General features: G+C 35.6%; 2 protein-coding genes across 3 annotated transcripts; one reads left to right on the top strand and one right to left on the bottom strand.

Moving 5' to 3' along the window:
• Positions 1-2,406: 2,406 nt before the first annotated feature.
• On the bottom strand, positions 2,407-9,486 carry LOC113310730. Of its 2 annotated transcripts, XM_026559496.1 has the most exons (9): positions 9,159-9,486; positions 8,707-8,755; positions 7,902-8,012; positions 6,659-6,829; positions 6,324-6,463; positions 6,088-6,136; positions 4,943-5,068; positions 3,504-4,162; positions 2,407-2,759 (listed from the first exon to the last, which is right to left on the bottom strand). In XM_026559496.1, the coding sequence occupies exons 4-8, from the start codon at positions 6,786-6,788 to the stop codon at positions 4,068-4,070; spliced, it is 540 nt and encodes a 179-aa protein (XP_026415281.1). In that variant the 5' UTR covers positions 6,789-6,829; positions 7,902-8,012; positions 8,707-8,755; positions 9,159-9,486; the 3' UTR covers positions 2,407-2,759; positions 3,504-4,067. The 2 variants fall into 2 exon arrangements, with proteins under 2 accessions (XP_026415281.1, XP_026415288.1); XM_026559503.1 differs by lacking the exons at positions 8,707-8,755; positions 9,159-9,486 and adding an exon at positions 8,121-8,228.
• On the top strand, positions 7,165-7,680 carry LOC113356400 (ATP-dependent DNA helicase PIF1-like). The gene has a single exon (XM_026599521.1). The coding sequence runs from the start codon at positions 7,165-7,167 to the stop codon at positions 7,678-7,680; it is 516 nt and encodes a 171-aa protein (XP_026455306.1).
• Positions 9,487-15,410: the final 5,924 nt, after the last annotated feature.

The raw sequence follows: 15,410 nt of genomic DNA, 5'->3' as shown, positions 1-15,410 counted from the left end.
AAGAAACTTAGTCTTTTTATTTTATACAATATATTCACATGTTCCTAGGTATAGTCTAATAAGTCTTATCTTGTCTATCAGGTTTCATTGTACAAGAAAATATTTCTAATTTTTATTTTAATTTACAAGATCAGACCGTAGGTCTTACTCATAATTTTGCGTAGCTACTTGTTCCTAATTATTACTTTTATCCTTATATACTTACTAATAATATTTTTGATTAAATAAAGTTCAATACAATACTATTTGATAAATTTTAATATTACTTTTAATATGTTTATTGGTGATCTTATTACCATTTATTATTATTGACATTAATGGTCAAAATTTCTAAACTATAGTGTAACTGGTTTCAACCTACAACTTTTACTTCATAATTTTCTATACACACAAAACAAGGAACAAGCAATTAACATGTTATACAAATCAATCCGATCAATACATAGATCTTTTAGTTGTTGATTGTTCTTAGTGAATTAAGATTTATCTCACAAACCCAACCCAGTTCTAAACTACTCTAATAATCTACCCGACACTAGCTATTATCTATTGTTTCCCATGTAAGATCTAATGATGGGCTCTAATACCAACTTGTGACGCCCCAACATAATCACCTGCTTAGCTAATAGGATTACAACCTAATTGAAGCATCAAACATATATTACCGTTCTTAAGAAAACTCAGTTACATAAGCTAATCCCAAATAAACAAACCCATACACTCTGATATTGTATAAATGAAGAACTCTCTTGTGATCAATGGTATAAAAAGAAGTGGTGTCTGTCTATGGGACACATCTGACCATTGACAATAGGTTGTGCACGGTTGAGATTGGGCAATCTGTGAGTTTGTCTTTGGGACAAATCAAACCGTCTGTTACATCTCTCAAATTAGAGTAACGGCAAAGATCGTGACTTGGCCCGACCAAAGTTAACGTAGGTTGTGCACGGTTGAGATTGGGCAATCTGTGAGTTTGTCTTTGGGACAGATCAAACCGTTTGTTACATCTCTCAAATTAGAGTAACGGCAAAGATCGTGACTTGGCCCGACCAAAGTTAACGTTATCCGATGTTGCAGTTTGTTTTCTGAAATGGTTCCGACCAACTTACTCATGACCAATGCAGACGGCTTTATGACACAGATCAGATTCCTTATGTGAATTTAATTCCTAAGTTTAACCTAAACAATAGCTCTCCAAAACTTCTCCTATTCGCTTCAATTTTACCTTTCCTAAACTTTTCATTCCTCGCTTCAGTTTCTTTGTCAAATTCCTTACCAAACTCTTTACCTTATAAGAGACGTCAACCTAAGCTGAAGGAATCATCAATCAATCAACTTATTTTCAATTCTTAATTACGACAATGAGTTCTATTATTACCAGAGGAAAATATGAGGTAATTATTCGGTTGTGCAAATTGCAAAAAAAATTGAATTAAAATTGGTTTACTAACTTCTGTTTTGTTTTAGGCCTCCGTCATGTTGCAGCGTAGAATTGACAAAGCAGCTACAATACCATCCATCAGTAATCTTCTCATACTCAACTAACAATAAGAATATACTCACACTGGAGTTCTTCTTTTTTTCAATCTTCTTATATTCAACTAATAATAAGAATACATTAATTTACTTTGATAATAAGAACATTCACATTGAGTATTTTTTCCTAAACATGAAAGATCCTTGGCACAAAAAGCACGCCGTCAAAAAGAAAAACAAGAAAAGGTATTAACTCAGAAAAGAGCCAAAAAGATGCAGATATTGATATTTAAGACTGCCAACTAATTTCTGTTCTAAATTTACAACAGGCACAAAAAGAACCTTCAAAAGAAGGTGTTCTCCCAACAAGTCTTCTTCAACATCCCAGAAAGAACCCATCAGTAATTTTCTTATCAAACTAATACTATATTTACTCTTCATAATCATGTGAATATATGTGCAGATATTGATTTTTTTTGTTTTACAGGCAGCATCCTTGGCACAAAAAAACGTCGTGAAAGAGAAAAACAAGAGAAGGTACATAAACTAAAACAAAGAAGAAATTATTAATTTTTTTATTCATATCTTTGCTGCAGACTCAGAATTAATTTCTTTTCCTTTAAATTTATAACAGGAGCAGATAACACGTTCTGTTATTCCAACAACTCTTATCCAACCTGAAGCATTATGCTACAATGAGGGGCGTAATCAATTTGCCACTGACAGAACTAAAGTACTACTTTATCATTAGGTTTAAGATAGATTTAATGTAAATTTAAACATTTAATAACATAATCACCTACAAATGTTTGATAAAAGCACTTACTTGAATTGACAGGCACGGATGTCACTGTCACAGCGACAACGTCGCAGCAGAGAACTGAATCAACATCTTTCTAAACCACAGGGAGCACCCTTAGGAAAAGCAGAAAAGGAGCCATCAAGAGTAAACTTCCGATTAATGTCTACACTAACATTGATTTAGAATATTAAGAGATTAATTAAATTTATATTACAACAGGCTGCATCCTTGGCACAAAAAAAAACGTCGTGAAAGAGAGAAACAAGAAAAAATACAACGGCAGTCAATGGAAACTCAACAACAATTAAAAATTCAACATCAATTACAAAAAAGAAAGGGGGAGCCAATAAAATTACAGGTGAGGAATACATAAGATACTTATATTTTCAGTTTCTGAATGAAACTTACAGATGTTGTTGAATATGATTTCCTCCTTCGTGTCCCAACCAGTGGAAAATCTGAGATTAGAACAGTGGAAAATCTAGAAAGGAAACAACGAAATATAGTAAGTTCATGTTAGCAATAACATCTGAAAAAAAGGGAATGAATGTCAGAATAGGTACAAATATTAAGAAAGGATAAAAATCAATGATGTCACGCGATGCAGCTGTTATTATTATTGTGTCATTTAAATATGGGAATTAATCCCTTTGATCATCAATTAGAACATTTTCCAAATAATTCCATCAACCACTTGGTGTCTTTGTAATTGCAGAATACCCGGCATAAAAAAATAAGGACAAAAGATCCACAAGATCATAATGTCTTTGAAGCATATGAAGACCGGGTAAATATGAGATGATGCTACAGGGGCCACTGAACTTAACCACTCAATTATTAATCGCTGATTTGTGAAAATATCTACTCGAACATCTAAAATAATAAAAAAAAATATATACTGATGTAGTGTATGCTGACTAGATATGTTTTTTGCGTTCACTGCAGATGAATACAATAGTTATGGGAAGTAATAAGGGGATAGGATCACTACGTACACCATCCACTTCAGATGAAAATGAGATGTAATATACTAAAATTTAAAGGTACCAATGGATATAAATTCTATTTGAGTATTGTTTTAACGATGTGTGTTGTAATTTATTTTCAAACAGGTTTATTCCTGCTCCAGATATATCTTCTGATGAGTATACTGATTATGAATATTCTTCGGATGAAGAAGCTGATGACGAATATGAAAATGTACTTAAAGCTATTGGAAATATACCTGCTATTAATTTTAATGAGGCCGGAAGAAATTATCTCGGAAAGATGGACGCTCCCTGCTCATTTTGTGGTGCTCTGCATTGAATTGACGAGAAATTAACCGAATCATCTTTTAAGAACCCTAAATTTGGTAAATGTTGTCATAAAGGAAAAGTTAATCTGCCAGCACTACGTACACCTCCTGATTCATTAAGAGAATTATTTGAAGGTGATGATGATAAATCAAAGACGTTTAGGGAAAATATTAGAAGTTTAAATGATGTTAATGCATTTACAAGTCTTGGATGCAAATACAACACAAGGGTATCAAAAGGAGGAGGACCTCCATGTTTTTCAATACATGGTGAATTACGACATAATAGTGGATCTTTGACACCTAAAGAAGGAGAGGATGCAATTTACTCGCAACTATACATATATGAATCATCTCATGCATTGGCTATACGGGAAAAAAGAAATCCAAATCTAAGTAGAGAAGTTCTTAAAATTATCCAGGATACACTATTGGAGCACAACATTTTCATCGGCAAGAACATGATATCTTAAGAGATAATGAGGTGTCATCTCAAAAGCCTGTGCAGGTCTCCCTATATTTTAATGAGAATTCTGATAAGAGGCGATATAATCTGCCAACTGCGGAAGAAGTATCCGTCATCGTACCTGAAAAGCCCAGCGACATAAAAGCACCCTGTGATATTCTTTTGCATCTAAAAGTAGGAAAAGGATTTACAAGAATTAATGAATGTTATCCTGCATATCTACCTTTGCACTATGTTTTACTATTCCCTTACGGTGAGTTTGGTTGGAGCACCGAACTTGCACAATGGGATGGAAAAGATTTTACCAAAACAAATCTATCTCAGATGCAGTTTTACAGTTACTAACTTTTTCAGCGCCACTCAGAATATTCAACAGTTCTAAGAGGAGGAAAACTATTCCAAGAATTCTTTGTAGATGCATGGGCTTCGACTGAACAAAGTCGTTTAAATTTTATGAGATTTAACCAGATAAAGCTACGTGCAGATCAATATGCTTCAATAATAAAAGTGAAAGATGCTGGATTAACACCTAAAGACGGAGGTACACCATGCATTTTACTATCCTCATATATTGGGAGTCCAAGAAACATGTATGAAATCTACCAAGATTCAATGGAAATTACACGCTTTAACCATCATCCTGATATTTTTCTCACTATGACTACCAATCCGAATTGGCCAGAAATCCAAGGCGAGCTTCTACAACACCAATATGCATGCCATCGTCCTGATTTAGTGGCACGAGTTTTCGAGTTAAAAAGGATAGCTCTCATGAATGAGATAACCAAAAATAATGTGATTGGAAAAGTTGTTGGTCATGTGCACACCATGAATTTCAGAAACGTGGATTACCGCATATGCATTTACTAATATTCTTGGAGAAATCAGACAAAATACGTACAGTTGAGCAAGTGAACAAATTTGTTTCGGCAGAATTTCCAAATGAGAAGAAAGATCCACTCCTCTTTAATACAATAAGAAAGTGTATGGTGCACGGTCCATGCGGTGATAGGAATCCAGAGGCCCCCTATATGAAAAAAAGAAAATGTATCAAAGGATACCCAAAAAAAATACAACGATGCTACATGTTTAGACGGTGGTGGGTATCCAGTATATCGACGTAGTAATGATGGAAGAAAAGTTATTGTTCATGGCGGACGTAAAGCATACAATACTGATGTTGTACCCTACAATCCACACTTATCAAGAATGTTTAACTGTCATATAAACGTCGAGATATGTGCTGGACTAAGGGCAGTGAAATACATAAAAAAATACATCTGTAAAGGATATGATAAAACAACAGTTATTGTTGGATCAATAGATGAGGTTCAAATGTATATAGATGCAAGGTATATTGGACCACCTGAAGCTGCACACCGTTTATTCGGTTATTTCATGCATTAAAAAGAACCGAGTGTAGTGAGATTGGCGATCCATTTGCCAGGAAAGTAAAGAATTATTTATGAATCAACAGGGTCAATAGAAGGGGTTACAGAGAAAGCTGAGAACTATAAGACGACATTGATGGCTTATTTTGAGTATTATGCTGAAAATCCTACAGCACCTCAATATACGTACCAAGAGTTTCCACAACACTTTGTCTGGGATAAAACTACAAGAAAGTGGCACATTAGGAAACAGGGTTTTGCAATCGCTAGAATGTATTTTGTTTCTCCTAATGTTGGAGAACTATACTACCTAAGATTACTTTTGACTGTTGTTGCAGGTGCAAATTCATTTGAACGTCTAAAGACAATGGACGGTGATTTGCTACCTACATTCAAAAGAGCATGCATTGCACTTGGACTACTAGAAAATGACGGAGAATCCATGGAGTGTCTTAAAGAAGCCGTAGATATCCAAACAGGTAGCCAGCTCAGAAAACTATTCAAAATAATTTTAACAGATTATAACCCAACTGAACCAGAAATTTTGTGGGCAAAGTTTGGTTTGAAAATATGCGATGATCTTCCTCATAGACTGAGAATAATGTTCAACATTCAGAATCCAACAGACGAATATACATTGGATTATGGATTATACCTGTTGGACAAACTACTGCACGTATCCGGAAAGAAGCTAAAACATTTTCCTACAATGCCGAAACCAAAAGAAAATTGGGGTAAGATCATTGGAAACAGGTTAATATTCGAGCATCGACAACTTCAATTTGCAATAAAAGAACCAGAACTTAGAAGAAATATTGCAAGCTTAAATCCGGAACAGTTGTCAGCGTACGATAAAATAACAGAGTCCGTGCAACAAAGAGATGGTCCTACCTTTTTTCTAAACGGCAGCGCAGGGACAGGGAAAACATTTCTATACAACACAATAGCTGCAAGTTGTCGATTCAAGGGAGATGCAGTGCTCACCGTTGCATCATTGGGTATTGCTTCGTTGCTTTTGGTAGGGGGTAGAACTGCACATTCAACATTTAAGATCCCGATAGAAATAAACGAAGACAGCGTATGTTCAATTCCTAAACAAAGTTCAGAAGCTAAACTCCTTAAAGAAGCAAAACTGATCATATGGGATGAAGTATCAATGCAACATAGATATTGTTTGGAGTCGGTTAACAAATTACTTCAAGATGTACGTGAAAACAAATTCTTACCTTTTGGAGGTATTACGGTTGTTATGGGAGCAGATTTCAGGCAAACCCTGCCAGTTATACCGAATAGCGGCCGTGCAGACGTCGTAGGCGCGTGCCTCAGAAAATCTGTGGTCTGGAATAATATAACCATTCTGACACTTACGAAGAATATGCGTCTTGATCTTCAAGAACCTGAAAACATTGCGTTCGCTGAGACATTACTAGAGGTAATAATATTCTCTGATACTCTGATATTGATATTTTTGAGAACAATAATAACCATTAAAATGGATAATTTAGTTATGTGATAGGTTGGGACAAATACAGAAGAAAAGATTCAACTCCCTCCTTCGGTGCATAGATGCAAAGATGTGAAAGAACTCATATCCAAAATTTACCCCTGTTTGGGGACAGATGATCAGGTATCTTCTAAACAGCTAACTGAAAGAATCATTCTATCAGCACGTAATGATGATGTCAACGAGATAAACAAATAAGCATTGGATATTTTGGATTGTGAGACATACATGTATTTAGCTGCAGACAAACTGAATGCCGATGAAAGGGGCATTATACCAAATTACAGTAGTGAATGTTTGCAGAATTTGAGTCCACCTGGAATGCCTTTATTCAAGCTACAACTTAAAGTTGGTTGTCCAGTTATTCTAATGAGAAATCTCACCCCGTCAGAAGGTCTTTGTAATAGCACAAGGTTGTTGGTTACTAAATGTGGTAAACATGTACTTCAAGCAAAAATTCTAACAGGGGACGAGGTATTACTGCCAAGAATAATGTTTCAACCATCAGTTACAGAACTGAGTATAAATATGACAAGACGCCAGTTTCCTGTCCGGCTAGCATATGCAATGACAATTGACAAATCACAAGGTCAGTCTGTAAAGTACGTTGGGATCGATTTACGAACTCCTGTGTTCAGCCATGGACAACTATATGTTGCTTTATCGAGGTGCACTGCGGCAAATAGAATAAAGGTGCTTCTGGAAAATGGAATGGACAATCTGGAGACAACTAACATTGTGTAACCAGAATTCTTATTCTAGATTATTATTTTGATTTAGCATAACATATTGACATTCATGTTTACTTTTTATTCAGTTCTGGCCTGAGGCAACTCACATTGTCTATCCATAAGTTCTTCAATTTAAAAGGTAATTTAATTGATGTATATATCTACTATTGTTCCTGAAGATGATCCGGAAAAGAAAATTTTATCGTCTCCCTTAATCAATTGTCATAACAGTACCTGAATTAGAGACTCCTCTTGCCAATTATCAAGGTACTCAAATGACTTGGCAACATTCACAGCGCACCACGTAACAAAGAAAAAACCCTGTTGTAATAATTCTCTTTCTTCCTGCAGAAAAAATGGAAGTAATTAGTGTCTAGATATTGCAGCTTGACAGTTAACAAAAAAATGATTTGGCTTAATAAGCATAATAAACACTATATGATCACTACTTACATATCAACAAATATGGTATTGAACTCTCTACAATACCAACCAGAAAACTTTACCAAACTTAGCTTTCTAAATAAAAACTTTCAAAATAAGCAACAAGAGAGAATTTTTACTTATACTGAATCAACATCGATTAGGCATACTTAAACTATTTCGAGTTTGCTGTTCAACGACAACAGTCCCTCCTTTTATCCGATACCGTTATCTAGACCTGTGAATAAGAGGCAATCTAATATTTTCTAATTAGAAGCTCGAAAAGATGGTCCTAGGAAGTTGGTAGAAAAGATAGTCGAAGATAGGGAGATAATAGAACTGTTGAAGCTTCCGGGCATAAACATAAAGGTATAAAATACGATTCGTATAAAAAAAATCCAAAAAGTTTATCTAACTATACAGAAATAAATTCTAATTACAGGAAAAACCAGCTGAAACTCTTAAATGGATAACCAACGCAATAGGCAAAACGTGCATATTCAAATTCATATTAAACGAAGTATCACCGACGACAAATATATGACTGTCACAATGATTTGGGGCACCTTCTTAGTTAACATTAAAATTATTAGGATGGAAGATAAAAAAACAATACCCTTTTGCTTGGCACTGCCTTTTCCTGTGCTCCAGCACCAACCACATACCTGGATACAGAAACAAATGTTTAAAAAAAAAAATTCTATATTATCCCTGTACCCAAAGTGTCTAAAAAAAAACTATATGATTAGTCAATTTGAGAAAACTATGAAGATGACTTTCAGTGCCTTTTCTGAAACAATAAACTATGATGAATGCGTGTTTTTCCGAGAAAGGTTCTAGGAGCAAACTTACAATTTTGTTAAAAGAATACCAGTAGAAAAAATTTGAACTTCGTTTGTCCAATTGGACCAATTCCCACATTCCTGCATAAGCCCAATTTTGAAAAGAAAAAAAAAAAGAAATGGAATTGGTGATTAAACTTTAGCAAATATCATCACAAAAATTACAGAAGAGGGAGAGAACATGGAAAATAAAATTAAATAAATGTGAAATGTAGATATTACTTACTTCGTACATTAGTCTCTCAGATTCTTTTCTCTGTTGCTTTTGTATTTCAAAAGACAAAAGCAAAGGCGAATTAAAATAAAAAAAAGTTAGTTGCGACATTGATGAGTGATGGATTTTTGTGGTGAATTTAAGAACAAAATGATGAAGAAAATATTAGGGTTTGAGATTTAGGGGAAATTGGAGAAAAGAATGAAGAGATGATGTTAGAGAAGAGATTAAAGGAGAAAATTGGGTTGTAACAATAGATCAAGCACTTCACTGTGTACAGAGAAGGTTTCAATTTTGTTTTGGAATATAACCCATCCCCAAGAAGTTGGAAAAGAGTTACAAGAATGGTGGGAAAATGGAGAAAGAAGAACAAACAAATTCGATAATGTTGAGTCAAATGACATTAATATCCCAGCATTTATTATTATTTACATATCTACCAAACTAGAGTAGAGTGTTTCCCACGTGCCTAAGCTTAATATAAATCCCCTCATTTTCTTACTACTCCCTACCTCACGATTGTTAGCAGTAGTGGCCCCTCCCTCATCATCTTACCAATTTATTAGTCTAGAATCTCTAGATTACTTAGTTATCCCTATTTAATTTTTTTACTCACAACAATCATAATGATTTGTTTTAAAATCATTAGTTACTTCTATGGCCTACATCAATTTAGGAAATGGTTTAGAGAAGATGTGATTATAGTATTGGGAAAACAGAATTTATAGCTTCACTGTACTATTCAGCCCCCCGATTCTCTACGAAATATATGAAATGTTCGGTTGGTAATGGTCAAGAGGTTGAACCGGGGACGTAGGCCCCGGTGATACCTAGTATGAATATATTAATGTGTTTTTTTACAAAAAATAATAAAGAATAAAGATATATTAAAGATTCGTAATATCTTTAACATCGCAAAAAGCTTTAAGCTGCGATAACAGATATCTTCACGTGCACCATTTCTTCTGATTACTGAAACTGAAGTGGGAACGAGTGAGCACATCATCCAAAATGGGTGCCCAATAGAAACATATAACCTAGAAGTAATCACTAACATGCTTCACAGTTCTAAGAGATAATGAAATTAAAACAGAATAATAGAATAAAATAGACAACACTTTTTCCACACAACACGAAGCAGAAGATTGCTTAAACTCTTTTCCCCAGATATTGCGTCCATAGTGGCAATGTCGGTGAAAGATCCACCACCGTATGGATCTATGAAAAAAGAATTAAACAACCTAAACATACGTTATCCCAACCTCATCTCACTCAATGGAGAAGAATATGGTAGGAATAACTCCAGTATCAAATGATAGCAGGAGTCCAGGTACCGTAAGATATTGTCGTGGAATGCGTACACCTCATAAATCCCAATGCCACCATCTAAGTCTAGAATATAATAAAGTTTTGATTACTATGATCTGACCCCGCACAACAGGTTCACAAAAGGTCCAATCATTATTCGTAGACCGAAGTCTCCAAATAATAACCACATCCAGTCATGAACCTAGAATTTCTTCCTAAGTCAAGGTCATAGTAACCCAGTCATACTACTAAGACTGCACAATCAAGTATAATATGCACATGAGTGACTTCCCCAAATAAAATAGTATATATAATAATCAACCGGGGTAAAGCCGGACTAAGAGGTAATAATCAACCGGGGTAAAGCCGGACTACTATCTTAAGACAATAAAATGTAATAATAATCAACCGGGATAAAGCCGGACTACTAGGTAATATTCGAACAACATAGCATTGCCCTACTAAAACTTTTCCAAGAGCTATGGGGAAACACAGACACTCTTCGCGGGGAAACCACCCAACTCATATTACACAACATACCCATTGAATTACATACAATATGCTTACAGAAAACTAAAGGCTCATCATGCTCGCAGATAAAGTAAACTTAATGATTACAAGAAGGTTACAGAGTTCCCACCTGATTTGATGACAAGCCATGCCTACCTCGAGATCCACGATCCATTGTTCATTCTTTGAATCGATCGTTGTTAATAAAGAGTAATTGTTAATCACACAAGCACTCTAAGAAATTAGCCGAAAGGCTCATACAAGGTTCATAACAAGTCTATCTAATGGTTCTAAACCCGTTTACGGTTTTGTACTTCTTCATTATCAACCGTTTTCATATTTAAGGGTTTACTAATCCAATTGGGTCGGTTGTATAGTCCATTTGATAAGTCTTATGAATATCTACAACCTTGTAGAAAGAACCAAAGGTCAATTCGGACCATTAAGGGTCCAAACATCAATTTAGGATAACTAGTCCTAAGCCCAAGCCCACTAAATTCGGCCCATTAACACAAGGCCTGGTCCAACTGGTCAAATAACGGACATTGACAGGCAAACAAGTCAACTGACGGTAAACGCCAGTCAATGGTAAAAACAAAATCAAGGTCAAAGGCAAGTCTAAATTCAAATTACGGTCCTGGTCAACTGAGTCAAACCGATTCAACTCAATTAAATAGGGTTAACTCGACTCAGTCAGATTGACTGAATCAGCTAGAGTCAGATACCTTACACAGGCCAGAGCCATTGCTCAGGCCAAAGAACACAAATGCACAACCATTATGCAACACAGTACACACAACCTGGCATAAAGCCATAACATGCTACAGAACCCTTCAGTTCTAAATCTTACCACTTCAACTTCCATTTCTACCAGATTATAACAAAACATCCAATTCAAATACACTTCATGATTCATTCTCTAATGCAGATACATCTTACCTGCAATTGCAGTTGCAAGCATGCACTGGAAGCACCATCTATAATTCTACAATCATCATTACTAATTATACAACCTAAGCCTATAATCACCCTACAACTCTATCTCGATCCCATCATTACACAGACAACAACAACACCTGCAGAAGTAACTCAACACCAAAACCACTAAACTGCAGAGTTCCCGATTACAACCAACTTCACCACCACGCCCATCTTTAAACGCAATTCCATTCTGTTACCATAACAATCACATACACAGCCACAAACAATAACCAACTCTTCTTCATGAATCCTCAAATTAACAGAAACCCTAAGTATAATTCTTAATTTTATAACTAACCAAAACTGAACTCTATATAATCAAAACAACTTCAATTTAATAAACCCAAATCAGATTCAACAATTCTTATCCAAATTCATATATATCTGGTCTAAATTAAAGAAACCCTAAATTACCTGATTTGGGGAAGAACATCATACTCAGCTTCAATTTCCACCTTAACTCTTGATTTGTGACAAACCCATCTTCAAACAATCCTCTAAGCATCAATTTCATCTTCCTACTTTTCTTACAAATCCTAATTAAATTGTTACTCAAACATCCGAATTGAAACTACACTCAATTGAACACCACCATCACAGATCAACATGGTTCTCATCTGAATCACTAACTTCTCTCGATTTCTTCATCTTAGAAACGAAAACCCCAACCTAAAATTACAGCAACTCAATCTTCTTCTTCCCCTATATAAATAATCCCAACGACACCCTTAAACCATCTCTAATTAATCTCCACCAAACTCTACAACACCAACCTTCATCACCCGTAAAGATTTATCGAACGAAATCACTCGATTTGCAGACGACAGGAAAACGAGAAGAAGAAGATAAACAGATAAGAAGAAGATGAAAGAGAAAAAAAAAAGAAAAGAAAAAGAGAATGAGTCGAGTTCTTCTCGACACGTTTGGTTTTATCCAAACCCACGATTTTAAAAAGGCACCCATAAACTGGATAAGGGCATCCGCAGACTCTTTTTCCCTTCATACAAATTCGATACTATCTTCTTTGTCTGGTGTTCAAGTGACACGCTCGAGTAGCCCATTACACATAACTTTTCGAGATCTATTCGACGGTACTAGTTTTGTATCTAGATCGTTGTTAGATTAAAAACTACTAATTAAGATTCTATTTTGATTAGTTGTGTCATTAGCGTCTAAGTCTTCTCTTGATCGTCTCTTGACTGGTCTAATAGTGTTGACGAGCTTGAGGGTCCTTACAGTATGAAAGAGGACTTACAAAGTAAAGATGTCGACATACTTTGAACATGTGCAGTAACGCTTATCTTTAATTCTTCAAAGTTATTCCTTGATAGCTAAAGGAAGAAAATCCCGGATCGAATAAAATAAATTGAGAATCTTTTATTTAAGGTTTTTAATTTTATTTTTGGAAAATGAAAATTAGTAATGTGCATTTACTAGTTGCAGATTTTCTAAGAGATTTCCGGTCATTATTTGGACAAAGCATTTCCAGGAATTATGGAAAAACCTTAATTAAAAGATTCACAATTTGTTTCGGCACATGATCTCCTTTAGTACTAAGGAATATCTTTGAAAAATAAATGATAAGAGTTATTGTACTGTCCAAAGTATGTTGACATCTTTTCACTGTAAATCCTTATTCATATTTACATGGATTTACATTCTTGGAGTCGGTTATACCACACTTCCAAATAAGTTTAGAATTGGTTGACCTGTATTCCAAGATAACTATGTGATTGATCAAATATCAAATCACATACATGGGTTGAATCGGTTCTACCAATCACTAGTATTGGTTATACCTTAATATGGAAATACTTGTGACCGGTCACACAAGTTACTAGGATCGATTACACCAGTTACCAGGATCGGTTCCATATTTCTATGGTATTGCTTGTGATCGGTCACACCAGTTACCAGGACCGGTTACCAATTACAAGGATCGATTACACAATACTCTATGATCGGTCACACCAATTACTAGGATCGGTTACACCAATTACTAGGATCGGTCACACCAATTACAAATATCTATCATACCATCTCATGGCGATTACTTAGGATTGGTTACACCAAATAATAAAAACCAGTCATACAAAATCATAAGTCAGGTATTGTGATTAGTTATACCAAGATACATAACATAGTTACGATCGGTTCTACCATCTCACACATATTGGTCATCCAAAGATTTGTAATGAATAACCGGACTAATATGCCTAATGATTTCCCTTTCGATTCATGAAACAAGTTCATGAATGTACTTCCTTTAAACGAATGTTAAACATTGTTTCCTAGGATGAAATCTTCACCATAACCCATTCACATAATCATAACATTATATACAAGATTATGTCGACGTCATATCTACGAAGTTCAAAAAATAAGCGTTATACTTCGTAGTCTAATTCCCCAATACTATGATCATACAATTATGACCATGTCACATCACTAGAGTATTATACAATATGTATAGTGTATACAGCTTCGCAGTTATGTTTTTAATATAGCACGACTTGAAAGATATGTTAGGAATGGAACACTTCAAGTCAATATTACTAACCTCAAGTGGAAGGATGATGTCGTTGTTGTAGTTTGATACTTCTTCACTTTCTTCAGGTCTTCGGAGTAATACTTGTATGTCTCAACATTCCTAGACTTTCTAGTCTAACCTAAATGAATTTAACTCTAGTATATAACCAAGCGACTTTAGATGAGTTTTGACACACTAAAATATTGACAACCAAACTTGACATACCAACGCTTGGTGAGTTCAACCGAGCTATGCTCTAACACCTGCCCCTCATAAGACAAGCACCTGGAGCATTCCCGTCCAATGTACCTTCCCACCCTCGGCAGGTGAACCGTCGTCGGCTCTGATACCATGTGTAATAACCCGTCCCTCCATTGATATTGTCCCCACTTAGTCATTGAGGTTATCCGGAAATGTGGGTTTTCAAAGGACATCACTTTGGTAATCCAGCAAAAACTTCCCGGATGATCACCCATCCCTGGATTAATCCCGCCTGAGCACGCTTAACTACAGAGTTTTCTGCCAACTCTGGAGCCAATTGTGTTGAAAATGTCTTGGTGTTAGGAAAGGAAAAAACATTATTTATATTCCATCCGGCCAACCACTGCCGAATATCGGGGTATTACAATACCACCACCTTAAATTAGAGACATCCTCGGCTCCGAAATATATATATATATATATATAATCCCAGATCTCCGACGTTCCCTGACCCTAATGAGACAAGCACCTAGACCAACACCGTTCAGCGTACCTTCCCACCCTCGCAAGGTGACCCGTCGTCGGCTCTGATACCATTAGTAATGACTCGTTCCTCCACCAATGCTGTCCCCACTTAGCCTGTGCGGTTATCCGACAGTGTGGGATTTTCAACGGTCGCCGATGCGGTTATCTAGCAGCAGCTTCCGGAGAGGTCACCCATCCCGTGACTAACT

This window comes from Papaver somniferum, chromosome 1, assembly GCF_003573695.1.
Source record: "Papaver somniferum cultivar HN1 chromosome 1, ASM357369v1, whole genome shotgun sequence".
NCBI lineage: Eukaryota > Viridiplantae > Streptophyta > Magnoliopsida > Ranunculales > Papaveraceae > Papaver > Papaver somniferum.
This window is presented reverse-complemented; position numbering and strand designations above follow the sequence as displayed.